The sequence below is a fragment of the Penicillium hispanicum genome (genome assembly GCF_028827665.1).
Source record: "Penicillium hispanicum strain IBT 35686 chromosome Unknown utg000001l_segment0_segment0, whole genome shotgun sequence".
Taxonomy (NCBI): domain Eukaryota; kingdom Fungi; phylum Ascomycota; class Eurotiomycetes; order Eurotiales; family Aspergillaceae; genus Penicillium; species Penicillium hispanicum.
Window position 1 is genome coordinate 4697147 of NW_026623193.1, and position 25708 is coordinate 4722854.

The 25708-nt window shown below is 52.8% G+C and overlaps 10 protein-coding genes across 10 annotated transcripts; 5 read left to right on the forward strand and 5 right to left on the reverse strand.

The window, feature by feature from the left end:
* Positions 1 to 348: 348 nt before the first annotated feature.
* Positions 349 to 1436, reverse strand: N7459_001770 (amidohydrolase family protein; the record flags this gene model as incomplete). The annotated part of the gene is made up of 3 exons (XM_056940955.1): positions 349 to 486; positions 540 to 1340; positions 1428 to 1436. The coding sequence occupies 3 exons, from the start codon at positions 1434 to 1436 to the stop codon at positions 349 to 351; spliced, it is 948 nt and encodes a 315-aa protein (XP_056805235.1).
* Positions 1437 to 2856: 1420 nt separating this feature from the next.
* On the reverse strand, positions 2857 to 3456 carry cyp1 (putative peptidyl prolyl cis-trans isomerase (CypC); the record flags this gene model as incomplete). Its single annotated transcript, XM_056940956.1, has 3 exons — positions 2857 to 3267; positions 3298 to 3369; positions 3424 to 3456. The coding sequence occupies 3 exons, from the start codon at positions 3454 to 3456 to the stop codon at positions 2857 to 2859; spliced, it is 516 nt and encodes a 171-aa protein (XP_056805236.1).
* A 239-nt stretch (positions 3457 to 3695) lies between these two features.
* N7459_001772 (aspartic endopeptidase) lies at positions 3696 to 5546 on the forward strand (the record flags this gene model as incomplete). Its single annotated transcript, XM_056940957.1, has 1 exon — positions 3696 to 5546. The coding sequence occupies one exon, from the start codon at positions 3696 to 3698 to the stop codon at positions 5544 to 5546; it is 1851 nt and encodes a 616-aa protein (XP_056805237.1).
* Positions 5547 to 5743: 197 nt separating this feature from the next.
* On the reverse strand, positions 5744 to 6988 carry N7459_001773 (3' exoribonuclease family protein; the record flags this gene model as incomplete). Its single annotated transcript, XM_056940958.1, has 1 exon — positions 5744 to 6988. One exon carries the CDS (start codon positions 6986 to 6988, stop codon positions 5744 to 5746), a length of 1245 nt encoding a protein of 414 aa, XP_056805238.1.
* A 1035-nt stretch (positions 6989 to 8023) lies between these two features.
* Positions 8024 to 8343, reverse strand: N7459_001774 (uncharacterized protein; the record flags this gene model as incomplete). The annotated part of the gene is made up of 2 exons (XM_056940959.1): positions 8024 to 8083; positions 8146 to 8343. The coding sequence occupies 2 exons, from the start codon at positions 8341 to 8343 to the stop codon at positions 8024 to 8026; spliced, it is 258 nt and encodes an 85-aa protein (XP_056805239.1).
* A 1603-nt stretch (positions 8344 to 9946) lies between these two features.
* N7459_001775 (putative metalloreductase transmembrane component) lies at positions 9947 to 12157 on the forward strand (the record flags this gene model as incomplete). Its single annotated transcript, XM_056940960.1, has 1 exon — positions 9947 to 12157. The coding sequence occupies one exon, from the start codon at positions 9947 to 9949 to the stop codon at positions 12155 to 12157; it is 2211 nt and encodes a 736-aa protein (XP_056805240.1).
* Positions 12158 to 12467: 310 nt separating this feature from the next.
* On the reverse strand, positions 12468 to 13466 carry N7459_001776 (GNAT family N-acetyltransferase; the record flags this gene model as incomplete). The annotated part of the gene is made up of 1 exon (XM_056940961.1): positions 12468 to 13466. One exon carries the CDS (start codon positions 13464 to 13466, stop codon positions 12468 to 12470), a length of 999 nt encoding a protein of 332 aa, XP_056805241.1.
* A 584-nt stretch (positions 13467 to 14050) lies between these two features.
* N7459_001777 (uncharacterized protein) lies at positions 14051 to 15020 on the forward strand (the record flags this gene model as incomplete). Its single annotated transcript, XM_056940962.1, has 2 exons — positions 14051 to 14113; positions 14181 to 15020. 2 exons carry the CDS (start codon positions 14051 to 14053, stop codon positions 15018 to 15020), a joined length of 903 nt encoding a protein of 300 aa, XP_056805242.1.
* A 4290-nt stretch (positions 15021 to 19310) lies between these two features.
* Positions 19311 to 20891, forward strand: gfsA (glycosyltransferase family 31 protein; the record flags this gene model as incomplete). Its single annotated transcript, XM_056940963.1, has 1 exon — positions 19311 to 20891. One exon carries the CDS (start codon positions 19311 to 19313, stop codon positions 20889 to 20891), a length of 1581 nt encoding a protein of 526 aa, XP_056805243.1.
* A 2063-nt stretch (positions 20892 to 22954) lies between these two features.
* Positions 22955 to 23917, forward strand: N7459_001779 (Transcription factor of morphogenesis MCM1; the record flags this gene model as incomplete). The annotated part of the gene is made up of 3 exons (XM_056940964.1): positions 22955 to 23194; positions 23443 to 23577; positions 23639 to 23917. The coding sequence occupies 3 exons, from the start codon at positions 22955 to 22957 to the stop codon at positions 23915 to 23917; spliced, it is 654 nt and encodes a 217-aa protein (XP_056805244.1).
* Between the last annotated feature and the right edge of the window lie 1791 nt (positions 23918 to 25708).

Genomic DNA, 25708 nt, shown 5'->3' on the forward strand with positions numbered 1-25708 from the left:
ATTGGGAGGAATCTTGTGGAGGTCCTCATGGGCTTCTCACGATTTCCATGGGCCAAACAGCAGAACCTTTCAGCCCTCCGAGCTTCGAGATTGGAGGAGAGAAGAGGAGGAAAAAACTGGCGCGCGGAGGTTTTGTGTGGGAAGGCGGTCAGCCTCAGGCTATTCCGCGTTGGCTCTAGTGGATCGTTTGCAGTGTAACAGCCTGCTGAGCTTTCAGAATGACTCGGAGAAACAAAATCAGATTATGACGACTCTCTGAGAATAACTCAAACTGCAACCGTCTGAAAGCAATATGCCTAGGCCCGCCATATACCACCGTATACCTGATTTCAGCCTCTGAGCACCATTCTACTGCGCGAGGCGGGGAATCAAAGCAGCGGCGTTCCTGAAATTGATCTTCTCTCGCAACTCCTGATCCATTTCGTATCCCTCGAGATCCTCCAAGAAAGCCGGGTGTGCTGTGATGGGAGCATATGGAAAATCACTCTGCGCGCAACATGAGACGAGCATTCGGACAAAATCGCGACCAGCAAACTTACCCCGTAAAGGATGTGATCATGGGGGATCACTTTCAGGGCCAAGTCCAGTATATGAGGCGCGCTTGACAGTGCAAGGTCGAAGTAGAAACTTTGAAAGTCCTCCATAACCTTCTCATATGTTGTTCCCATACGATGCTCTACTACGAACCCGGGAGCCTTACGCATAGGAGTTGCTATCCGGCTCACCAAGTACGGAAGCGTTCCCCCGGCGTGCGAGAGGATGACCTTGCAGTCCGAGTACTTTGCCTTCGTGCCCGACAAGATCATGTCCATCGCCGTGCGGGTGGTCTCATGGGGGTAATCCAGCGCCGGCTGCGGCAATCGAGGATTGACCATGGTTGTGTCGACTGGATGAGTTGGGTGAATGAAGACCACACATTTGCGGCGATTCAACTCGGCCCATATGGGCTCAAGCGAGGGGTGACCTAAGTAAGTATGGTTGTCCCCGTATCGAGTGAAAAGCGTGATGCCGTCCGCGTGCAAAGTATCGAGACTATATTTGATCTCAGCTAGAGCGGCCTCGGTATTGAGAATGTCAGGGAGAGCAGCGAAGAAGCCAAAGTGCTGGGGCTCCTTGTCTCGCAGCTCTGCGGCATATTCATTGAGTTGACGAGCGAGCTCAAACGACTCAGATCCATTGAGGATACATGCACCAGGCGCAGTGACGGATAAGATGGCAGTTTGAACACCGAGGCGTTTCATAAGGAGCTTGCTCCTCATCGGTGTCCATGTCGGAGTGGGCCAGCCACTGGGATCCCCTGCAAGGTGGTCAATCTCGGCCAACGGAGGGCATGGATTAGACTATCTTCAATACCTCCTGCCTTCTCAACGGCTATGTAGGAAATTTCAGTGTGCATTCTGATCGCAGATACCTAATGGGCAGCCTACCTTCGTCATAAAATGACGTCACAAAGGTATCAATCTTGTTGACCGGGGGTGCATGAATCCAGCCCAGTGCCTTTTCTTGAAGCCAATCCATTGTCACGTCACTGAAATCGCTCAGTATATTCGATGAAACAGTGCACGAAATGCAGGAGAGGATGAGAAATAAATCGAACGCCCGCATATTAGTATCTCGTCCGGATTTTCGCCCCTTGCGGCTTGAGTCTCGGGACAATCCCGATTTTCGCCCCTTGCGGCTGACGAAATGGAGACTAGGTATCTAGCCACTTAGGGATGAGGAACAGTGTTCTCGGGTTTGACATGTCATGGGGGTAGTTGATCTTATAGATGCCTCAGTGCACCGAGGAAGGGGGATTGTCCGGCTTAGAAGACACTTCGGAAGGGAGCCGGTCACAAAAGTCTCAGGGCTGCAGAGACAGATGCATCCCAAGCCGATTTCACGAATGATCTAATATCACCAGTCTTCAATAAAAGAGATACTCGACGTATGCCTCAGAGTCAAGCGTTATGAAAGACATTTGGTCGAGCAATGACGAAGGATCTTAACATAATGAAATCGAGTGTTCTAGCATCAGCGTCGTTTCATCGAAAAAATGATCAACCTCAACCATGTGATAAGTTGGCCGGGTTCAACCCGAGGATGCACGGGATAGATCCGGCGGGGACGGTGGGTAGGCGGACGCGGAATCTGGTTGCATATCTGGTCCCTTATACCGTGCCTCATCCCATTTCAAGATTATCGCAAGGTCTCCTCTCGATGAATCCGAATTGCTTCGAAAGAACTTGATCTAGAGAGACATCATCATGGCTCAATGTATACTTCGCTGCACGTGACATTCCAGGTCACTGCCCGTGCTTACTCAGCGAGCCCACTTTTAAGCAAATTTCCGCTCTGCAAGAGCTTTCTTTTCCTCATGCCACTCCCAGTGCTCTGCACAGCCCGGCTGTCGTGTTCATGGCAATCCCGGGTCCATCTGACGCAGACCTTCACTGGTTCTCGTCGTGGGAGTGGTAGATGAGAATTCACTCTGTATCTGCTGCTCTGGATGGTGACATCTGATGGAAGTGGTTCGTTTGTAGTGATACATTTCTTCGTCTACAGCCGGATTGGTAGGATCACACTTGACTCCCACCAACCCGACAGACATCATGGCTCTATATACATGGGCGTAAGCCCGTTATCACGCCCAAAGAGCGAGAGTAGCTGCCCGCTTGGGTAGGTGCCCACGAAATTGACTCGTGCTGGCGCATTGAGGACCACCTATCATCCCATGCGGGAGAGAGCAGGTGGACCGATTCCTGTATGGAGGAATGCAATGCGTATGGTGACGATGTGGGGGATAAATGCGTAGAACCCCTATCCGCACGTAGTATGTTGCAATGGAGGTTTGAGGGTGCGCGTCCTCCATCAATCTCACTCCTCGGCTCCTTCCACCACTCTGGCCCGGATGATTTTCACTTCATCCAGCGGCCGGTCCTCGCCGTTCGTTTTCACCAGACCCATCCGTTGAATCACCCGCAAACCACTCTTGACCCGGCCAAAGATCGTATGCTTGCCGTCCAGCCACGGAGTCGGTGCAAGGGTGACGAAAAATTGACTGCCGTTGGTGTTCGGACCGCTGTTTGCCATGCTCAGAATGCCTGCGCCCGTATGTTTCAAGTCATCGCGGATCTCGTCTTCGAATTTCTCGCCGTAGATGGAGCTTCCTCCGCGACCAGTACCCGTGGGATCACCGGTCTGGACCATGAAGTTTGGAATGATGCGATGGAAGACGACGTTGTTGTAGTAGTCCCTTTGCGCAAGCGTCACAAAGTTTTTGCAGGTCTAGTTGGGCAGCAGTCAGTGGGAGCTCACGGCGTCTTTAGAGTGGGGGGAGAAGCCAACCTTGGGAGCATGGGCGTTGTAGAGCTCGACGGTGAAAGAGCCCTAGAACGGTCAGTGGCAGGTCATGAAAATATGCCAATGACAGGTGCAATTTACCATTGAGGTGTCAAATGCCACGTCTGTCGCCATGGTGAAGGGTGTCCTGCAGGATGTGGTCGCAGTGAGTGGAACAGAAAGAAAGGACGGCGGGATCGACCAAGGCCTGGGTGGAGCTTGGCGCGCCAGCTTACGATCTTTTCGATTCAGCAACACTGCACCATCCCACCGGACGCCCACCATGGATTGATTTCACTCGCTTACTTGTTACTTCCAGGGCTAGTTCGATAATCCATTGGTCCTTTTCGGTCATTGACAATTTGACAAGCACCATGCCCTCTGAGGTGAGCCCTCTCGCGGAGCTCCTGGGGCACGCGTGGTACCATTTCGACCACATCAAGCCTCTGCTCCCCACGTACGGACATCTCCTTGTCTCTGCGCTTTTTCCGATCTGGATAGGTGCACATGCCTCTCTTTCTCGACCCTCCTCCGCTGCCAAACCCGCAAAGAAATGTGACGACGAAAGGGAAGATTATGAGACGGACGAGGAGGGCGAAGATGACCAAGGGCCGGTCCAGAAAATGGAGGGATTGGAGCCTTCTGATGCTCTGATGTTTCCTTTAACTGCGGGACTTACTCTGGGTGCACTGTACTTGGTCATCAAATGGCTCGAGGACCCCGCCATATTGAACAAGATCCTCAGCTTTTACTTCTCCCAGATGGGTGTCTTCTTCGCCGTTGCTTTCTTGAAGGACGCTTTGTTGATTGTGCGGTCGCTCATCTTCCCAAGGTACTACCGGTATGATGGGAAAGTCTGGCGGGTGAAGCAGTCCGAGCGTGTGTTCACTGCCCTGGGACACATTCGACACTCACCACTCCCTGGGATCTTCGGCGCCATTCCACTGCCAAAGGCATTTTCATCGGCCATATGGGCCTTTCGCAACGTTCTGTATCGACGCCTCGCTCTGCGGGCTCACATCCGCGGTCTTTTTGATACCAAGACCCTCGTGGGTCTTCTCGATATCCTCAGCGCCATATTTTCTCTGGGCGCTGTGGGCTACTTCGCTTTTGTCACCAAGCCATGGTGGTTGACCAACTTTCTTGGCTTCAGTTTCTGCTACGGTGCTCTGCAGTTCATGTCTCCCTCCACCTTTTGGACAGGATCACTGATCCTGGGGTCTCTATTCTTCTACGACATCTACTTTGTCTTCTTCACCCCACTCATGGTCACTGTGGCCACGAAGCTGGATGTACCTATCAAACTTCTTTTTCCTCGACCGCCGAGCCCGGGTGATGCACCCGATGTTGAAGCCCTGGCGATGCTGGGATTGGGTGACATTGTGATTCCCGGCATGATGATCGGCCTGGCCCTGCGCTTTGATCTATTCCGGTACTATGAGCGGAAAGGACACCAAAAAGCAGCGTCAGAAGCGCCAGACGAAAAGATTGTCAAACCTGCGTATCAACGGGCAACCGGCGCATGGGGAGAACGATTCTGGGCGCCACCAATTGTCCCGCGGGAACCAGAGTTCAAACCTCCGTATTCTGATGCGCGAGATTTCTCCAAGACTTACTTCAAAGCAAGCCTGGTAGGGTATGTGAGTGGTATGGTTGCCACCCTGCTCGCCATGCAGTATTCCAACCACGCCCAGCCGGCTCTCTTGTACCTGGTCCCAGGTGTTCTACTCTCACTATGGGGCACTGCATTCTTCCGGGGTGAGATCCACTCAATGTGGAATTTCTCCGATGCCGAAGAAGAGACCGATGAAGAGAAAGAGGAGAAGGTCAATGATTCGGCGAAAGGGGCGGATGATGAGAAGGACAAACTCTCCAGTCAAACACTCAAGAGTCTATTCATGCGCATCCGGGCTGGTGAGCAGAAACCATCCACCGATGGCTCTGATGGCCGGAAGGGAGGAAAGGATGCCGAAGAGAAAGTCAACTCGCACGAGGCTGCAAAGGATAACAGATCGAAGGACAAAGATTCGCAAGATGATCTGACCTTGATTTCATTCTCAGTCTCCTACCCTCGCAAATCCCCAACGAATATTCGCTCTAGCCCATCCGGAAGCCTCCCAGAGGACGAGAATGGACTAATCATGTTTCCTGAGGCCGTCGATGGTGATCACGAGCCTCCACTGAAGAAACGACGAGGAACTCCCCGGAAGGCGTCTGTGCATTGATCACAGTTCAATGAAAACGAGGGGGCATTGGGATAGCATGTGGCGTCGTCTGAGTTGTATTGATAAGCGTTTACCCTACGCGTGAAAGAGGCTGATCGCCAATCTGATGACCATACTAAATCTAGCTCATTTAGCTCAGAAATTTTTGTCCAAGAGGAAAAAAAGTGGTATCATGTTTTTTGTTTGTGGGTGACGCATCAGCATTGGTCTAGTATACGCTTCATCTCATCCCATCTCTGGGCCGAGATGTCTACCAGCCGCCGGAGGTCTTCGGTGTCCACTGTCCAGCCGCCATGTTTCTCCATCTTCGCAACAACGGTCTTTCCGTTCCCATTCTTCTCCTTATCCACAACAACGCAAGCCCGTTCCTGACTCAACCCCTCTTCGTAGCCATCTGGGTCAGCCAGAATCCATTTCTGCTGTGCACCTTTTTTCTTCTGGTCGGCTGCCTTCTGCTCGTCGGCATCGGGGATGACGACAGCGCGCCATCCAGCTGCAGCATCAGCCTCAAAGACACAGAAAGAGCTAGCCACGGGAAAACCACGTAGAGATAGCTTGCGAGATTCTGAAATACTATCAGAGCAGAGGATGGTCTCATTATCAACGTCCCACCAGGCTTTGGGCAGTTTCGTATCACGCAGGGCAGCCAAGACAGAGGCCCACGCAGCATCGAAGGGGTTGCCCGCAAGCGAGATGATCATGACATCAATGTAGAGAACCCAAAAAGCTTTGATCTCCCGGGTTTTTCCCTCCGCGACGCTGGCGCCCTGACCCACATCCACATCCATCTGCTCGTCCTCGTTATGTCGTTCTAGATCCTCGGGGCCAAAGCTCGGTGGTTGGTACCAGATACGCAGGTCGTCTGTCCGAACTAGGCGTGTGCTGTGCAGAAGAGAGAGGATTTGATGGGAAAGCGATTGCGCGAGTGCCGATGGCGGTGCCCCAGGTATGAAGCCCGGCGCACAGCCAGTACTCAAGGAAAGGTTCGGGACAAGCAAGTTCAGGTCTTGGAGGTGCGCGCGGTCCTCCTCTTCTTCGGCGTCGGTATCTCTGGTAGAATCGTCGTCTGTGGTTGGCTTCTCGCCTAGATCTACCAGACGCCGGCGCTTTTTGGCGTTGGTAGCTGATGCCTGTGACACGCTCCACGAGGCGATATCATCTGTGTGTAGAATCTCGGCGCGGACGCCACAGACCGCCGTAGTGTCGCCAATGCGCACCACAGCACTGCCATTGGTATGGGTCAAAGAGCCTGCATTTGCTGACGTGACTCGGAATTGCGACGGAGCACGGCCATTGGCGCGGATGGAAGGTTGGTTGCTTGCGGGGGGAGGGGAGAGATGGGCAAGCAGGTAGGCGTGAGGTTGGAGGCGGGCAAATTGAGAGGGTGGCAGAGATAGTGAGGGTGGCACTGCTGGAGCAGCAGACGCTGCGGCGGAGGCCATGATTGCTTGGACCGATGACAATGTCGGAATAGCGGGCTACATGACGAGGAAAAAGCTCAGCGCATTGCCGGCAGAATACTGGAGGCGGTGAGCGTTTCTGGCCTGAGGCATAAATCCCATACACCTAACCCTATATACGTATGTACTCCGATGTCGAGATGGATATACGTATTACTCTTAGTTGATCTATGATGATCCTATCGACACGTTCCTTCGATTAAGTCCATCTTCCGGGCCATATTCAATAAAAATGGGCCGGAGGAACACTATAAATCAAGCTTCTGGAATCCAACTCGCTGCCCGATTCCCACTGCGGTCCGTGAAGCACGAAGCCTCGCGAGGGTTACCCAGTATTATTCTGTGACTAACTTATATGTTGAGCAGACTCGATGGTCTGACAAGATGTCTACCTTCAGATTCATCTTCACGGGAGGATGCATCACGTCATCTCCCCTGGCCTTAACTAGTTGGTTAGTTTCTGGCGCCAAAATCCTTCTCTTTGGGCACTGGTGAGATATGGGGCGCTCAGGCAGTGTGCCCTGTTCTGCGACGCCCGTTGAATAATCGTGGATCGGGGTGGACGCGAAGCTTTCGGTTCAGATTCCTCCCCGTTCTAGGCCATCCGGTGCGATGATTGTATCATTGGACGAAGCGGGCCATTTCTTTTCCTTTCTTTCTCACATTGAGCTCTCCTCCCTGGACATGGATTCTCTGAAATAGGTGACCCGAATTACAAGCAGTGTACATGTACATACTAATGAAGGTTGAAGGATGGAGCCATCGTGGTCGTACCGATGAGTACATGTAGATCCGACCTGTCGAAGCTATTGTCGGAGGCTGCCCTAGTCGCCCCGATCTGATGTTGAGTCCGTTTCAGATTAAGTACTGTTGAGACGTGATTAGTATTTCCACCTGTATATCATAACAGTTGGACCGGCCCCAGGGCGATGGCCCCAAACACAATGCGCTGTGCTGTATAAAAATGACCGACCAGATCGCTTCGGCTTGTTCCCATCCCCATACTGTTCCCGTTCCTTATCCGCTGTCATGCATAAGATGGCCCTTCTCAAAGGTGCTGTTGTCTGGTTGCTCCCCCTCCAGCAAGGAGTGAGAGCCACGAGTCGTGAGCATGAAGCTGGCAGAGTGACGGTTCTCACAACCTCAATCACGGTGCCACCGGGGTCAGCACCCGTGGTAAACTTCACAGCGACGAGAACTAGAAGTGAAACGGAGCATTCAACACCTCCGACTTCGTTCACTTCGACAGCTCTTGCTTCAGGGTACCATAAGAAGAACTTGACAAGAACCGTCACGATTCCAACTGGCTCTGCTCCCGTCGTCCACTTTACTGCCATCTCCACGGCAAAGAGCTCTTCCCCGAGCACTTCGCGATTCTCCACACGAACTTCCTCTGGAGGGCCTGCATCTATAACGAAACCCGGCAGTACTGCCTTTTCAACCTCCACAAGCAAGGGAAAGAGGCCTTCTGAGACGTTGGCTGTCAGCGGCTCTGAGTCTGCTACTACCACGAGTGGCCCGAAGGTTCTTGGATCCGATACGTCTTTTTCGTCCTCGTCCTCTAGTAGTGGAAGAGTCAGGGCCTCCAGTACTAGCACCACCGCAGCCGAGCCGACAGTATCATCCACGTGGACATCTGCTCAGGATATCAATGCAATCACAGGCTCTTTCACTGGGAGTTCTTCAGCGTGGCTGGTTGCTTTCAAAGAATTCGAGCCGACAGGTACACCATCGGAGGTTGCATGGGGTACCCTCACCGCGACCCCTTTGGCCACCACTTCCGGATCAGACTCCGATCAGACATTTCGGGCCCTTGATCAGCAATTGATCATGGCATATTGGCACCAGAGTCAAAGGGATATTGGTGGATCACTGGTCCATTCTATGAACGTCAGACCTGCGGTGTTTCTGGTTCATAGGATCATATTGAATGAAAGCTGTATATCTTGCTCGGTCGTTCCCGACATCGATGTAGATGTACTGTCGAGTGCCGTGGAGCTCCCTGGCCGATTTAGGTCATTTTTCAGCTCTGCTAGATCTGTCGGGAACCAGGATGAATATGCATGTCCTCGACAACGATGGGTGGATTAATGTTGAAGCTCTTCGACCTGCGTGTTGTCTATGTGTCTGGGGGGGGGGGGATATATTTAGATCCAGTCCACGCATGTTCAGCTTCATCGACCGATGGATCTCAACGCGAAACCCCACGCCTCCAAACAGACCACGAGGTTACGCGCCCGATCGAAAGAGTTCTCCAGGAGAGAGCGCGAGCCGAATCCCGAAGATGTTGTTATTTCGGTCATCAAGGAAGGATGCAAAGGTGAGTGGTCTTCTCCACCGCGCTAATGCGGCCCGATCACTTCCAGTCACCTTTTGCAGAAAGAACTCGCGCTGATTGGCGTCGAGAGCGCTAAACCATCACACTTCACTGGGAGATTCCTCTGCACGATGGTCGGTGGCCTCGTCGCCTCGGCGAGACGCCTAGAAGAGCCGGACTCCCACCAGTGCGCCCATGAATCGCAAGCCTTCGATTGGCTCGGCCACCTGCTGGCCAACAGGACGAGTTCATGCAGTGGCTGATCCCATCACAGTATTGGAGCTTATGTGACCCCCGCTCAGTGTTCGGTGGGTTTTGATACATGTAGACGGGATTCCCCCCGACGCTCTTTTCCCGATCGACTCCCAACCTCGGTGTGATCTCAAGCTCTGCTCAAGCTTCGGTGAAGGTATGCACTCGGCGCCTCTATAGGGTACGGGGTACACACACACACACACGAGAGAGAGAGAGAGAGAGAGAGAGAGACCTCTGCTCCGATCAACCCACACGGGTCAAGAAAGGTGCGCCAACCAGCTTCAATTCGGAAGAATAACTAGAGCTGATCATGATGAAGCATAGAAGCGACATCACAAAAACCAAAACTCCCAACCTCTGCCTACACCATGTCGGACTCAGCCATGTCCATCGCCAAGCGCGTCTATGTCGCGGTGACTGCTTCAACAACCCCGGCCGAGCAAGCTGAAATGCAACGTGATCCGTTCAAACAGTCCCAAAAATACGGATGGGGGTTCGTTTATTTTGCGGTCGTGTTGCTGGTCGTCACCTCCCTCATTCGATTTTACCATATTTGGGGCGACAAAATGCGGATCGCCTATCACAAAGAGCACCGACTACAGGCCGCCCCGGCTATCTCTACGCCCGATGAATATGAACTTCCCAGTGCAAGCACTGATGCTTCGAATGCGCAGTTCTTTTCATCGCAGAATTTCCCACCTTCCTCCAAGAGGCGCGAGTCGATGATTCTCAGAGCAGTCCCGCTACAGAAAGTGATTGCGCTCATGCGCTGGGTCTTCTATCGCCCCATCCCCAGTCTCAGGATAGGGACTGTTGAAGTTGTTTTCCCTTCTCTATCCATTACAGTGATTGTGTTGGTCGCGTTTATATTCGTGGCTCTGTACTGCTTCATCCCGCAACCCTACTACTATTGGACTATTACCCTGGGATCACCACCCCTGGCCATTCGAGCAGGCATGCTAGCAGTCGCCATGGTCCCATGGATTGTCGCAGTCAGCACCAAGGCGAATTTCATTAGCATGCTCACTGGACTGAGCCCAGAACGACTGAATGGTCTACACCGTTGGGGGGCGTATATCTGCCTCTTCCTTAGCCTCCTTCACATGGTCCCATTCTATATCACCCCGATCTGGGAAGACGGCGCTTTGCTCAACTACCGAAACTGGGTTCCTCAGGGTATCTATGCGTATGGAAATGGCCTCGCTGCCATAATACCTTTGGCTGTTTTGTGCATTCACTCGCTGCCGTTCATTCGGAATCGGATGTATGAGCTTTTTATTGTCATCCACATCCCCGTGTCATGGGTTTTTGTGGCAATGCTGTTTTGGCACACCAAGAACTACCTTGGATCATGGGCCTACCTGTGGACCACAATTGTCCTGTGGATCCTCACTTACCTTATCCGACTATGCTATCTCAATTGGACCAACCCTTTCCGGATGTCCTCGTTCATGATCGGGGAGGAATCTGCCTTGACATTGCTCCCGCAGAACGCTGTCAAGGTGACAGTGCCCACTCAGATGCGCTGGCGCCCTGGCCAGTACGTGTACTTGCGCATGCCAAGTATTGCATTCTTCGAGAGCCACCCTTTCACGATTGCGTCACTCTGCAGCGACGACTTTCCGTCGGCATACGGAGAGAAATATCGTGACTTGACACTTGTCTTCCGGCCATTCCAAGGCTTCACTCGCAAGGTGTTTTTTGAAGCTCTGAACCATGGTCCATACAAGACCTACACAGCTTTTCTGGAGGGCCCTTATGGTGGTATGCAGCGCGAGATGTCAGCTTTCGATGATGTGGTCTTCTTTGCGGGTGGAAGTGGTATCACTGCGATTGCCAGCCAGCTCTTAGACTTGATCAAAAAGATTCGAGATGGCAAGGCTGTGACGAAAACGGTCAAGGTTATTTGGGCTTTGCGGACTCCTGAGACCATGGAATGGTTTCAAGAAGAGCTGCGCATCTGTCGTGATTACGCACCGGCCGATGTCGTGCACTGCCATTTCTTCCTCACTGGAATCAACCAAGACGACCAGACTGGGCGAGATCGTGTACAGGAGAAGATTTACGGAATGCTGCTAGGCATCGACAAGCGAAACTCCGCATATATTCGCGACGAAGCTGGAGGCGATGCGGAAAGGGAGAAGGAACTACGCCGCGAGAACGAAGACGGGCTCGCTGCCCTCCCAAGTGCCTACATTGCTCCCCATAACATGAACAATCGCCACTATTATCAGGACCCCTCTGTTCCAGTGCCATCGCCGGGCTATTCCAAGAACGTTCCGTTCGACTTTGGGTTTGGTAGCTCCCAGGTCATTCCTCAGAGACCCATGCCACAGTATGCTTCCTTCCAACCCTCTCAACGACGAGACAACTGGAAAACAGACTACTTCCGCCCTGATATCCCGACGATTCTCAACGAGTATTCTCAAAATTTTGGCCGTCGAGCATGCGTCTTTGTGTGTGGACCGCCTAGTATGCGGGTCCAAGTGGCCAATACCGTAGCCAAGCTACAGTTGCAGGTGTTATCGGATCCGTCCAGGGACGAGATTTTCCTGCATGCAGAGAACTATAACATCTAATCTAGCTTCTTGTCATGTTTTGATACAGCTTCTTTGTTTTGCTTGGTTCGATACCCGTGGCGTTGCTCAAAACTCATTATTTGTGAACATATACTTTATGGCCTTTCCCTTTGTATGATTCCAATCCAGCACATATTTTCTTCCTACATCTAGCCTCCGGGGCTATTCTACGGATCATAGAAATGTCTCATTCATAAACAAACGCGCTCGCATTACATGCATGACATACCCTCCCATGTAGGCTGAATTCTAACAATCCACAGGGTATCCACCAATATCAAATACTCTTTCTATGAAACGAATCATTGGCTCACCGTCGCTGCGACGGGTTCCCGCTCTCTTCTTCGGCCTTCCGCTTCCTCGAGAGTGTTTCGTCCACCTCAAGAATCCGGGACTCATTTAACGCCTGGACGCCATGCTCTCCTTCTTCACTGTCCTGTGCTTCGACCTTCTCCCAATCCTCATCCTCTAGGTCATTGGTAGATCTATTGTCCTGTGGTTCACCATCTTCCTCCCATTGCACGTCCAATCGGACGATTCTCGCACTGGAGGGCTTCAGGCGTCGATAATAGTCCTCGACAATATCGTCTTGGACCTTGAACCCACGAGCAACATACCACCTTAGCCCGTCCTCGTTGGCCTCGTGGACATGCGCCGTCACGGACCGAATGTTATAGTGCTTGACAAGCTCCGAGACTCGACCTTGACATTTAGGACCAGGAGGCACTATAAACAATAGGGAGTTCAGCAGCGCCGCAGCCACTCCATGGCCGCGGTAGGGCGATAGAAGGTGGAGAGTCTGGATGTAGAGGTTCGTCGCTTCTCTGCCTTGGATTTCCTGAGCGGGATCCTGTCTCTCCAGTCGACACCGAATGCCCCCAATGACCTTTTCTGTACCAGCAGAAAATCCAGAATCGGGGACAGTAACGATCGGGTGGTCATGATAGACTGCGACGCGTGATAAAGACGCGGCAACGGGGTCGGCAGTAATGGCATCGTAAAACGAATTCGGGTAGCGAATGGGGAGAAGGAGACCCGTGATTTGTTTTAGGGAGGCAATGTGCGCCTTATCCACTGCTTCTACCGTGACATGCGGGTGGGAAGTGGTATAGCCCGCGGGAATGGCATGCGGATATGGGGGGAAACACTCGTGGTTGACGCGAGTTGGGCCGGCCTTTGCGACAGCGGCGCGCGGCGGCTGGATAGGCGGCGGATGAATGGGTGGACGATTTGCAAATCGAGCTGTTGGAGACGGAGATGACACAGGCCGCGACTGCATGTGAGCTTTGGCAAAGAATTGGTACGCCATGCTCGCCGGGGTCCAAGGTTGTTGCGATCGAGCAGAGTAAGAGCGAAGGGCGAATGCGGAGATGCGACGATAAGATAAGCCAGTGAACAACTTGCTCCAGCCTCATCGCCGCCTCTCCCGTCTTCTCGCCAGAGAGCTGGAGCAGCCAGCAGACCCCTCAATCGGTAAGTGTCTTGACTTCCATTCAACGTGAATATGTGGCAGTCGAGACGGCGCGTCGGAATTCCCATGACGTTTCCGTTGCCCCTATTGGCCCGAGGTCGTTACCTCATTCACTACATCCCGAATTCACTGCCCCCGAAGCCATGCAAGCTCACCCACTAACTTCTGAATCTCGCCTCACAGCATAAAGTCTGTCCTTTCATCCCTCCAGTTGGATCTCCTATGTTCCTCTCTATCCATCTCTTCGGACCGATTCCGACCTCGCGACACCGATTGGCACCCCCCTGCATAGATTTACAGCACATGGACGACTAGGCATCGCACTGGCGCAAGAAGGGTTTTGACTGTGTCGCAGGTAGACACAGCTGTCGGTCATTTGGGAACGAACAACCGAGGTTTACATCTCAAGGACGACCCCGAAAATGGCCGGCTCCAACGCAGCCGGCAGCCGGCCGCATTACCCTGCCGGCACCATCGCCAAGGTGGTAGGTGACGATAATTGAGGTGTTTTTAGAGTCAGGCTTGATTCTGAGAGCTAACTCTTGTTCCCAGTCGACCGACATCCTCAACGAAACTTTCCATAACATCATTCACGACCTGATTGCCAAAGTCCACCGTGAAGAGAAGGTGGCGCGCATGCGCTCTGCTGTGGTGATTGCTCGTCAGAAAGCGGAGGAAGAGGCGACTGTGCCTGATGAAGCCCCCAGCAAGTCGGTGGCGGATGGAAAAGCCAAAGAAGTCATCATCGATGCGAACAAGCTAGCAAACACCCACCTGGAGACGGAAGCCGCCATCTTCGACCGCGGCAAAGTTTACCTGAAGGGCAACCCGATGCACACGGTCAAAGAAATTATCTGCCCGGAATGCCGCCTTCCCCGTCTGTCATATCCTCCTGTCGGCGCTGGCTTCCGGCCTCCGCCTGACCCGAATCGCGAGTACTGCCAGAACGGACCACTGATCACTCTTCCTGGCCACGATGTCCATGGGAAACTGTTTGCCGTGATGCCGAATCCAAAGAAGCGCAAGAACGAGAAGGACAGCACCATTCCGGAAGTCCCGACCAGCAAATGCCCCATCTGCCCACGTTACTTCGTCATGAATCGAGTGGCGCAGCACCTCGACCGCTGCATGAACATCTCGGGCCGTGGCAGCAGCACCCGAAACAAGACCCCAACCGACAGCGGTGCAAGCGGCGCTAGTAGCCCAACTTCGTCAGCTCCGAAGCGGGCACACACCGACGAGGATGAAGACAGTCCTAGCCCGACGAAGAAGAAGAAGCTCAACGCTCCCAAGAAGAACAGCACCAACAAGCCCGGGCCCAGCAAGCTTAAGAACTCGTTCACAGCAGAAGACAATGACGACGATGTCAAGAGCGAGAACGCGGACGCTTAAAGGGTCTTTGCTACACGTCTCTCATTTTGTCATCTTCCTTTCCTATGTTATCTTGGTGTCCTCGGCGTTCTCTTTGTCTTCCTTTCACGTCTTCATGTGTCATGGCGTCTCCGGGGCTGGTTTGATCTGCTAAGAATTGCATAGATGACGATGATGAAACGGGTGGGATAGGATTTGTACATTACTTCATACCATACAATGGGCTCTGGCACAGTATTGTCGTTGTAAATGTATATTTCCTGGGATACTTCGTAGGGACCAAGGAGTCAACCCTGGTTCTAATCTGCCTATTCGAAAGAGCACCCAGGTATTCGTGTTGATATTACCTCTTGCCACATGGACCTAGATCCAACTACGTTTTGGCAACTAGCACTCGGAGGACGCTAAGATCCGGTAAGTCGGTGGCTCTCTGATATTCCCTGGAATGAACATGTTTTGAGAATTTTCAGCTAAGAATAAGCCGCCCCGGGATAGTATAGGTCTGTTCTATTAGTCGAGTATCGATGGTGGCTGAGTGGGATGTTCATGGTCAATCCATGATCGCTGACTATGGTAAGCTTGAGAGACTCTCAATGACCGGGGGCGAATGGAGGAAGTGTAAAGGTAAAGTAGCCGGTCAACCTATGGTAAGATAAACTATCTGGGCTGTCTAGGCGGGAATAGATACCCTCACTTTCGCCTTATATATTCCAAGGGGGCCATTGTGCTATATTCCCGTCGAAAATAATATAATAAGGCTATGGATTCCCCTAGGTATATACGCGTAATCTTGGATACTAGGGCGGTACTGTATCCCGCATAGAGTGAAAGCTGAGCAGACATGAGACTTGAAAAAAAGAACTAGTCCATTGATAAAGGGATTTAGTCCTAGCAAATGGGGTTACAAAATCCCTAAGACTTCAAACCGGGCTTACTAGTGGCGTGCTATGTATCCCAGGGTGTATCTTACATATGTATAAGGCTATACTATCCGCCCCGTGTAATCTTGAACGGGTTAACAAAGCTTTCGTTAGTCAGTCCTGAGGCCCAAATAAGGCTGACCCCAAATTTTGAAATAACGAGGATTCTAGCGCAAACCCTGACTCAAGTATAAACTCTCGGCCGCCCTAGCTATCTCAGACCAGCGGACGCGCCCGCCTCTGAAATTTATATGCATACGTAGGAACCCACGCCCGCTGGTCACTGACTCGAGCACTGACTCGAGCACAGACTCGAGCACCGACTCGAGCACCGTGTTGATTGGACATGTTACTTTTATCTTCGCGTGACCGCCCCAAACTAATTCAAGAATCAGGTTGTTTTGTTTTGCTGTGCAATGTGTGGCAAGACTCCGTCGACCGGAGGAAAGAGGAGCTACTGGAAGATGCCAATGCTTTGCTAATTCTTCTGCAGCGTCTCATTACCTCGTTGGACGTTCTCTCAATCATATGGAAACCAATATACAGATTCCCGCCTGAGTCATGCGAAGCATGGAAAGGGTTTGGTTTGTTCATGAGTCAGGGACCACTAACCATGGGCGGGAAGGCTGTGCGTAGCTGTGTCCCCCCCCCCCCCCCAAGTTCAAACCCCCTTTAAATGAAATATTTTTGACTTCCTGGATTACTCGAACTTAGTGGAGATTACCGTATACACAAGGGGCTTATACTATAACTAGTCGACCAAGACTTCTAGGATCGTTCGTGATATATGGCGCTATAGTTAAGGTGGTTAACTAATTCTAGTTAGTTACGGGACAGTGAGAGATTGCATTATTTCCCGGGCCGTTGAGCACGCTTTTTGCGATTGGCGCACTTTGCACTGCACCAAATCTGCGATGAGTATCTATAACCTCTACCGAATAGAGTTCGGGGGTCCCACCTGAAGACCTCAGGGACGATCAGGGGCTCGCGGACTCAACCTGACACTTGAGGGCCTGGTAATCGAATTACAGCTGCCCGGCAACTCCGCGGTGGATGGATACTACATACCCGGTATCATACGTATGGAGCCAGTGGAAAGTCCCGAGTTCCATCTGTCAATTTTACGGCGTCCGTGCCCGCATTGCCAAGACGGCGCTTGGGAGCTTAATGCACGGGATCTTGCGCGAGATGTGATTGATTCGTCACGCTGTTTCTGATTGCTCGCCACCCACCGGCGGGACTTGCAGTCGGATGCACGGGGTGTGGGCACTAAGAGGTCTATAATGTATGTACATGAGGGTACGGGTGACAACGACGGACTCAACTGCTGGGGTTTCATTTCCCCACGCGACGCGAAACACCACCTTTTCTGGACGCAGGGTCATAGAGATAGAATGGCGCATGACGCGGATGACGCAAGCCGTCTCGAAAATAAGGGCAATTGTATGGACGACTGTTGCAGAACCTGCGAGACCCCGCTCCCCTCCCGGGGTCTGGGCCAGGCGCGAAAGTCTGGTAGACCTTTTCACACCCTCGGTTTCACGCTCAATCCAGAGATTATTCTTGAGGTTTCAGGTCCAGCCAAGTGCAACTGCCGATCCCGGCGCATATACTGGCCGAAGATGCTTATTACCACTGCCATGGCGAGTGCACCAGGCTCCGATTAACTACCCAGGGTCTACCTAGGTAGGTCATTCTGATCCCTGCGCTGGGGATATGTATATTTGGGAGGTGGAGAGGGACGCGCAGACGGAGGCCGTGCCCGCAGTAACTTATACCTAGGTATAAAGCGGAGTACTCCGTCATCAAGGTGTCGCAGCGGAGGCAGTCTGGAGTCCGACGAGGAGACCGGGACACGCGTCGGTGGGGGGAACCCGTTAGCCACTGGCGTCGCTTCAGGGCTCCGCTGTGCGCTGAGTGGCTGGTAGAGGCTGGGCGATCGACCGTCACATCATGTTTAAATCCTGCTAGACGCCGAGTATTGAACGCCCCGGTACTGTGTATTGTGACAACTGCCGGTAATCTCTACATATCCATCTACATGTACTGTAGTCATGTTTCGTAGATCTATAATACCGATCTATCCATCTCCTCCATCGACCTTCCGACTTCCAAGGTTGTAGTTGTAGATGACATACACCTCCTCCCCATGTCCTCTATGGTGTCGGTCTCCGATGACGTGATCGGTACTCAACCCCGGCACCATCATGATGATGCGAGGTCCCGGAAGTCTGCCCTGCATGCCCGCATCCTGACATCGCGATCCCGTGCGATAACACCGGCCTCATCACAACCCTCCGGACGGGGCTCCGATGGTTGTTGAACCGCTCGAGTCGATTCATTGGGCAGATAGCCAGTCCTATCCACAGGCGGATTTCTGATAGACGCAAGTAATGCTCGCTACTGATCTAACCATCAGTATTCGACCCAAGAGGCCAAGAAAATGATTTCCATCGACGTACATCGACTCCTCCATCAATACAGACCGGCATACCGAATATAATGGTAGAGTAGGATAGTCCTGTATTGTAACCAGCGCCGATCGTTGGTATTCGAGGCATATACTACGGAGGTCCCTGGGGGGAGCCCAGCATTCCTGTGTTCTGTCATGATCGACATCAGACACACAAGCGACAACACAAGAGGTAGAGGCTGCTAGGGAACCAGAGAATGGATCGCTATAGACGCGACGAAGAGAAGCAGTCGATGGCCCTAGAAGCGGGCCTCTCCTCCGTCGACAGCAGCGCAGCGCAGAGTATAGAAGAGTCTACAAGCGCAAGGGCATTACCCGGTAATACCAGAACCCGCCGCGCATCCTCCCATGTACAGTACGCGCAATACCGTACCTACTGAATCGCCCTCCACAAATACTCAACCTGACTCTCTCCCCTTGTATGCAGCGCCATTACTTGTACTTTCTGTTCCCTCCCTTTTTTCATTCACTACCTTCATCTTCCTCCCACCACCCGAATCCCCAGTATCGACTTTTCCTCGCCCTGGCACCGTCCAGCCGCGTTGGTATCTTCTCTTCTGAATACCAGTTAGACCCTTCCAACGTCTCCTTCACCCCCCCCCCCCACACCCTTTCTTGGAGTGTGTCGCGGGCCTGCCAGCCTCTCGTTGAATTCGGTATTTGATCTGCCTGTCATTCCTTAAGCCCATATCCGTGACATTCGTTTTCCTTCGTTCCGGGATCGCTTCGATTTGTGATCAGCTAGCGCTGGACGGTAGCGCGAGAACACAACGCATCTTGACTCTTCTCACGCCAACATCCGATAAGATCTCTAATCCGAGGGCGTACCGACCTTTGACTCCCTCCAGAACCTGATATCTTGCCTTCCGGGCATCGTGGACGTACATGCTCGAAAAGGCCACCCCTCATACCGTCAAGATGCCTCTTTTCCGGCTGAAGACGGTGTTTCCGTTGATTGTATTGTTGTCGCTCGGTGTTTTCTTCTGGTGCACGGAACGTTACGACCGGGCCTTCTTACGCTTGAAGCACCCAGTTGACCGGGTCAATCACGGTACCGGCCAGCCTCAATTGGATACCTCGGCGGGTCGTGTCGAACAGTCCAAGACCTGCGAGGTCGACCCTAAGCTGGCCGCTCCTCTCCCCTTTTCCGAATGGCTCCCGCGCAAGAACTATACGCGTGCCTACATTCGTCCTCGTCTGGTTCACCCTGACACCGAGTTCCACACCCTGGAGGAGGTCGAGAAGCCCGTCATCCCGCCCATGGTGGCCATGGAACGCGGAATGGTCGTTTCCCCCGAGAACCAGGAGGACAACTTCGTCTGCCCTGAGATCATCGACGTGGATGTCGCCGCCGATGACAACGTCGAGGAGACTTCTAAGATCCTGTTTGGTCTGGCCACGACAGTGGATCGTCTCGATCGTCTGCTCCCGTCGTTGCTCTACACCTACGGTAACACCAAGGCTGGCTTGATCGTTCTGGTCCCCGAGTCGGATGACGACCTGGAGAAGCAGGAAACCTACTTCCGTAACCGCGGTCTGGACCTGACTCTCAAGGCTTCCCCGCTGGATTTCACTGCTCGCTACTTCGGCATGGTCGAGGCCTTCTCGGAACACATCCGCAAGCACCGCCCTCATACCACCTGGCTTGGATTCAGTGACGACGATACTTTCTTCCTGTCTCTCCCTACAGTCGCCAAGGAACTGAAGCTGTTTGATGAGAAAAAGAAGCATTATATTGGATCGCTCTCGGAGGCTAGCTGGCAGGTCGACACCTTTGGTCACATCGCTTTCGGAGGGGCCGGTGTGTTCGTCTCCCGACCGCTGCTCGATGTGCTCATGAAGTACTACGATGAATGTCAGTCCTGGGGTGAGCAGCCCGGTGACCAGAAGCTGGGACAGTGTATACAACGTTTCGGGGATACCCCTTTGACGCTTTGGCCCTCACTCTTCCAAATGGATATGACTGACCCCGTGGATGGTGTTTACGAGTCTGGCCGCAAGATTGAATCCATGCACCACTGGAACAGCTGGTACACCAAGGATGTGGTCAAGATGACGGCTGTCTCCGCGGCTGCTGGCCGCAAGTCCGTCCTGCGCCGTTGGGTTTTCGACCAAGAGGAGACTGTGAACAACGTGACGGGCGAATCGACTCGCCACTTCTGGGTCCTGACCAACGGATACTCCCTGGTCAAGTATACCTATGACGAGTCTGTGCCCGACGATGCCATTGACTTCGATGCCGTCGAGAAGACCTGGCCCGAAGACCCGCGTGGCTTCGAGGAGCGTCTGGGTCCGCTGCGTCCCGCCGAAGATGAGGGCATCGCCAAGGATCGGTGGTTGCTGCACGACGCGTACATTGTTGGGGACAACGTCCATCAGTTCTATGTGCGCGAAGAAGATGAGAGCCACAGCGTGATCGAGATCGTCTGGCTTGGCCCCAAGGGCGGCGGTGGCGGCGGTATCAGCGACCACTTCATCCGCGGTACCTACCAGCAGTGATTTCCCCCTTTGCCTCTGCTGCCATAGTCCCACCAGTGATTTGAAAGGGCTGGGTCCTTCGGGGCTGTGCGGTCGTCCAAATTCTTCTTAACTTCGCTGCACATGATTTTGATTTCTTCTCTTTATTATTTCCACCTCATGACGCCAAATCCATTCTGCATCGATCCCCCTCCCCCTCCCCCCGGCCCCTCTTCACCAACCCTTTTTTTTTATGAATGAGACCTGTGATTGTGACTTGAACTCCCGATTGTTCATTTATCCGGCGTTAGCATTGGCGGAGTCCCTTCTGGTGCAGGAACTCGGTGGTTTTACGTGCTCCTTATATCCCGGCTTCGATTGGCCTTCCTTTATTCCTCCTCGCTGCCCGGGGATTAATCCCCACTGATTTGTGTCCCCCAGCTCGCTCTTCCCGTTCTTTATCTTTTATTTTTCTTTTCTCTCTGTTCGACTGTTATCCGAGTTTGGCAGATCGCTGCCATTCGCAAAGGGCGAGGCTTCTATCCATGGCTCATGCATCATTGTCTGTAAAAATAGACTTGAACCGAAGACCACGTTTGGGTCTCCCGTTGGTGATTAGCGTTGAACTGTTCATTATGCGAAGAATATGATGAGTGCTGTCAATCCTCGTTCCTGGAAGAGGCGTTGAATGTGGTGTACTACCGAGTCATGGCCATGATGGCCTGGGAGTGCTGGACGATGCGTCCACTGGCGATCTTGGACTGTCTTGACCTTGGAAGGGCGATCCGGCGGGCATCCGTGCAGAGATGCTAGAAAACAAATTTTACTATAACCATGCCACTTCCTTTCACCCCCTATGGGACTAAATTCATTGGCACGGAGTGCAGGCATCCAATGCCGAACTCTCACCCGCTGCGAGGTCGGCCGAGATGCATCGATAGGGGCATGCACCTCCATACCGCCACGCATACTTTAGCCCAGCAATGTGAGCTTGCCCGCCGGCGTGAGACCATTTTACTCGACCGTTTTCGAAAACGAGCGGAGCCGGGATTCGACAACTGCAAGTCCCCCACTACGGAGTGTATGGTCAGGTCGTAGACCGCGGGACGGGCATATTATTCTACGAGTCTCGGTCCTGCAATGGCACCCGATGGCTATGCCCATTCCATGCCGGGGCACTTGCTGCACATGCCTGGGTAGGAAGTAGTACAGATGGGGAGAAAAGAGGGACACGGCAAATGCAATTATAGATCCATTTGTGCGACCTCGTTCCCTGCATATTGTCCTTCGGGACTGTCTTTGCTCGTGGGGAAGGGGGGTTGATCTGACGGGGAGGGAGCTTGATATTTTGAACCTTCGATTGAGATCCATGGATCGGCGCATCCGTCGGTTTGGCTGGTATTGACGATCTCGGTCTATAATAGACGAGAGGGTGGATGCGGTTCTTTCGCCTTCCAAGAATTGGGGGCCAATCTGAGTGCGGCATGTGGAATGTAGGGGGCTCTCTACCGTTTTCAGGATCGACCAACTAGGCTCTCTCGCTCACTCACACTCATCGTCATTTCTCCAAAAGGAAAGGGGAGAAGGGGAGGCCGATGGGTTCATTAACACTCCCGAATCTCGTCCACACGATTTAAAGTCGAGTCCAGACGGGCGATTGGGATTGGCGTTTGCCTCGAAGCGGACGCAAGCGGAGAGGGTGGTGGGGCGGGTGAGTTGGCCCCCTCAGGGAAGGAGCCAGTCAGCGTGCGCAGGGCGTGACTGTGCCAGGGCAATACCGTCTGGTGACAGCCACCAGTGTCCCCGTGGGAGGGGGTGGTACTTGGCTCCAGTATGGGCTCCCCATACTGAGTGCAGGTAGATGCAAGTACTGCACCTCCCGCTCACCCCGTCACCGCACGGTTGCCCACCTCCCCCACACGTGACTGACCGCCTGCCCATCGCAACTCGCACTTTGCCTTCTTCGCTCTCCCCCTTCCTTTTCTCTCCCAACCCTGCGATCCCAAAACGCGTTACTCGATTGGGTATCTTTGATTCCCTTCCCCTTTTGGACGCTGCTTCAACTTCATTTTCCTACCCCCTTCGGCTTCCTATCTAACCCAATTATGGCCGACATGACTGCCGTCGGTGACGAGAAGCTCTCGCCCGGTCACGACGAGCTGCAACAGCCCGGCAACGGCGCTGATGCCCGCGGCACCAAGCGCAACCGCATGAGCGCTGAGGACGACGATGACGACGATGACAAGCCTGGCCGTGAGCGCCGCAAGATTGAGATCAAGTTTATTCAGGATAAGTCGCGTCGCCACATCACCTTCTCCAAGCGAAAGGCGGGTATCATGAAGAAGGTACGTCGGGGCGCGTCGAGAGAACTTCCGACTCCCGTCTCCCCACACTCACCACACTCACCACACTCACCACACTCACCACACTCACCACACTCACCACACTCACCACACTCACCACACTCACGTTCCAACCTCCCCCTCTGCCCAGTACTTAAAAACCATTGTACAACTCAACGCGCCCAGTCTTGGTTCCCGACGTTGGTTTGTCCCCGAGAACTATCGCGCTGACTCTCATCGCGTCTGCGTAGGCATACGAACTGTCCGTTCTCACGGGCACCCAGGTCCTCCTCTTGGTTGTCTCTGAGACCGGCCTTGTATACACCTTTACCACCCCCAAGCTTCAGCCGCTGGTCACCAAGGCCGAGGGCAAGAACCTCATCCAGGTGAGTCGCGATTCATTGTCTTTCCCGGTCGCTGTCCCGAGCTAACGCTCACACTACCTAGGCCTGTCTGAATGCTCCCGATCCCACCACCAGCGAAAATGGCGTCGATGCCTCCGATGTCCCGACTGATGCCCCTGAGGATGTGGCTCACAACAGCGTCAACGCACCCCCGGCGACCATGCCCCGCCCCGGTGGCATGCACCCCGGCTATATGACCAACGAGCAGCAGCAGCAGATGGCGTACTACCAGAACCTCCAACAGCAACAGCAGGCTGGTGGCCAGTACCCTGGCATGCCGGTCGGGGGTCGCATGCCTCCGCAGCACCAGCCCACTGCGTAAGCTGTCTTGAGAACTTGCGCACCGCTGCGGATGGGGTCCCAGATACTGCGTCTACCTTCTGTTTTCTTCCTCTGCGCCCTCTCAATCTCTTGCGTTCCTTTGATACCCGTCCATCTCTGCTGATCCCTCATATCTCCCACTCTCTCATCGAGGTGACCTGATGTGTCCTAATCTTTTGGGTCATGTCATGTCCCTCTTCCTATCTTGTGTGAAGTGTACATTGTCAGACACCTTGCTGAAATGTGTGTTCGAGGTGTCAGTCTTTGATACCGAGTTCTGTCATGGTTTTTGGCTTTCAATCCAAGAAAAGCGGCAAGGAAAAAAAAAGGAGAAAAAAAGAAAAAAAAGGCCCCCGTTCGGTTTTCTGCACTTTGCTTTATCTTGCTTTGAGTCATAACCCTCCAGAAGGAAACCCAAGTCGCAAAATGTCGAAAAAAAAAACAAATACCAAAGAGAGCAAAAGAGCGCAAGCACGCAAATCGCAAATCTGGACTTCCACACTATTCTTGGATGTTTCTTTCCCCTTGCCCCCTCTACCTAGACAAATGGCGGAGGCTGGTGGTGTTCGTGGTGCAAATTGAATTTGTTGGCGAAGTGGTTCTCCCTTCTGTGTTTCTTTGTCTGTTTATCTGACATGACCATTATTGATCCTCTGCTTCCTATTTCTTATTTTTCTTATTCTCAGTGTCTAATGTGAACTGTGTTTGATCTCCTGGCGAGACTGGATCTGTCTTCCTCGTTTCGGCTGTGGCTGTGGCCGTTGCTGTGGTCTGCACGATGTGTCTGCGCACCTAGGAATCCTATCTTCCGTGTCCTCGTCTTTAACGTCTGTTGTATTTGATATGGAAGAACTCGCATGCCGTGCCTTGACATTTATTGCCGTCTCAGTTTCAGTCCCCTACGCGTAGCTTTGATGATGGGACTCCCTGCATAGCTTGTGCTGAGTTTCATGGTTCCTTGTCTCAGTATGAGTCTATGTAAGTGATTCATTCACCATCGAGAGCCACATCCGCGTGCCTCATATCTTTTGCTTGTGTATGGAGGGTGTACTCCTTCCCTTTTCGAGTATAGTCCTTGCCGCTTCTTGCTCTAGGAGTGAGTAGACCCGGCACACCAGGGACCCCTGCCGCTGCTAGCAAAAGCGAAGATACTTTGAAAAGATGCGAGGCTTTCATTCCTAGTCAACCCACTGCGCGCCTGCTGGTTGCTGCTTCAGTCAGAAATCATCAGTATGGGTTGCGAGAATCAGTTGCAAGTCCAGAGAGATGGGATAAGGAGTAGATGCACACGCCTTCCAGCTAACATTCATCTTTTCATTGGCCAACTAAAAGAAGCGGGACAGCAAGCATTGCACTAGTATTTTCCTATACACAAGAGCCAGCTTGACAGTGACTACACCGTCCACACAACCCTGTTCACGGTCCATCCAGGTCTATATATAGCAAACAGCCACAGAGAGAACGAGAGAAAACAAAATTGGTATCGTAGGATCCTTGACATGGTAATGTCACAGGATTCCAGTTGTGAAGGAAAGAACTTGGAACTTAAACCGGTTTTGCACCTCCGGTCTTTGTGACGAGAAGAGGCGAATGGAGATGGTCGCAAGTTTCTGGGGTTGGGGTATTGGTCCCTACTGTACAGGTGGAAAGCAATAAGGGAAAATTGGTGGAAGATGAGACGTGGTCATTGTCGTAAGAGGCGTATGAGAAGCCGATGCCTGGAGATGGCAAGGAGGGGAGCTATAGCAAGTGCGAGATAAGAGATCCTGTGTGAGCATGGTAGCCTGACATG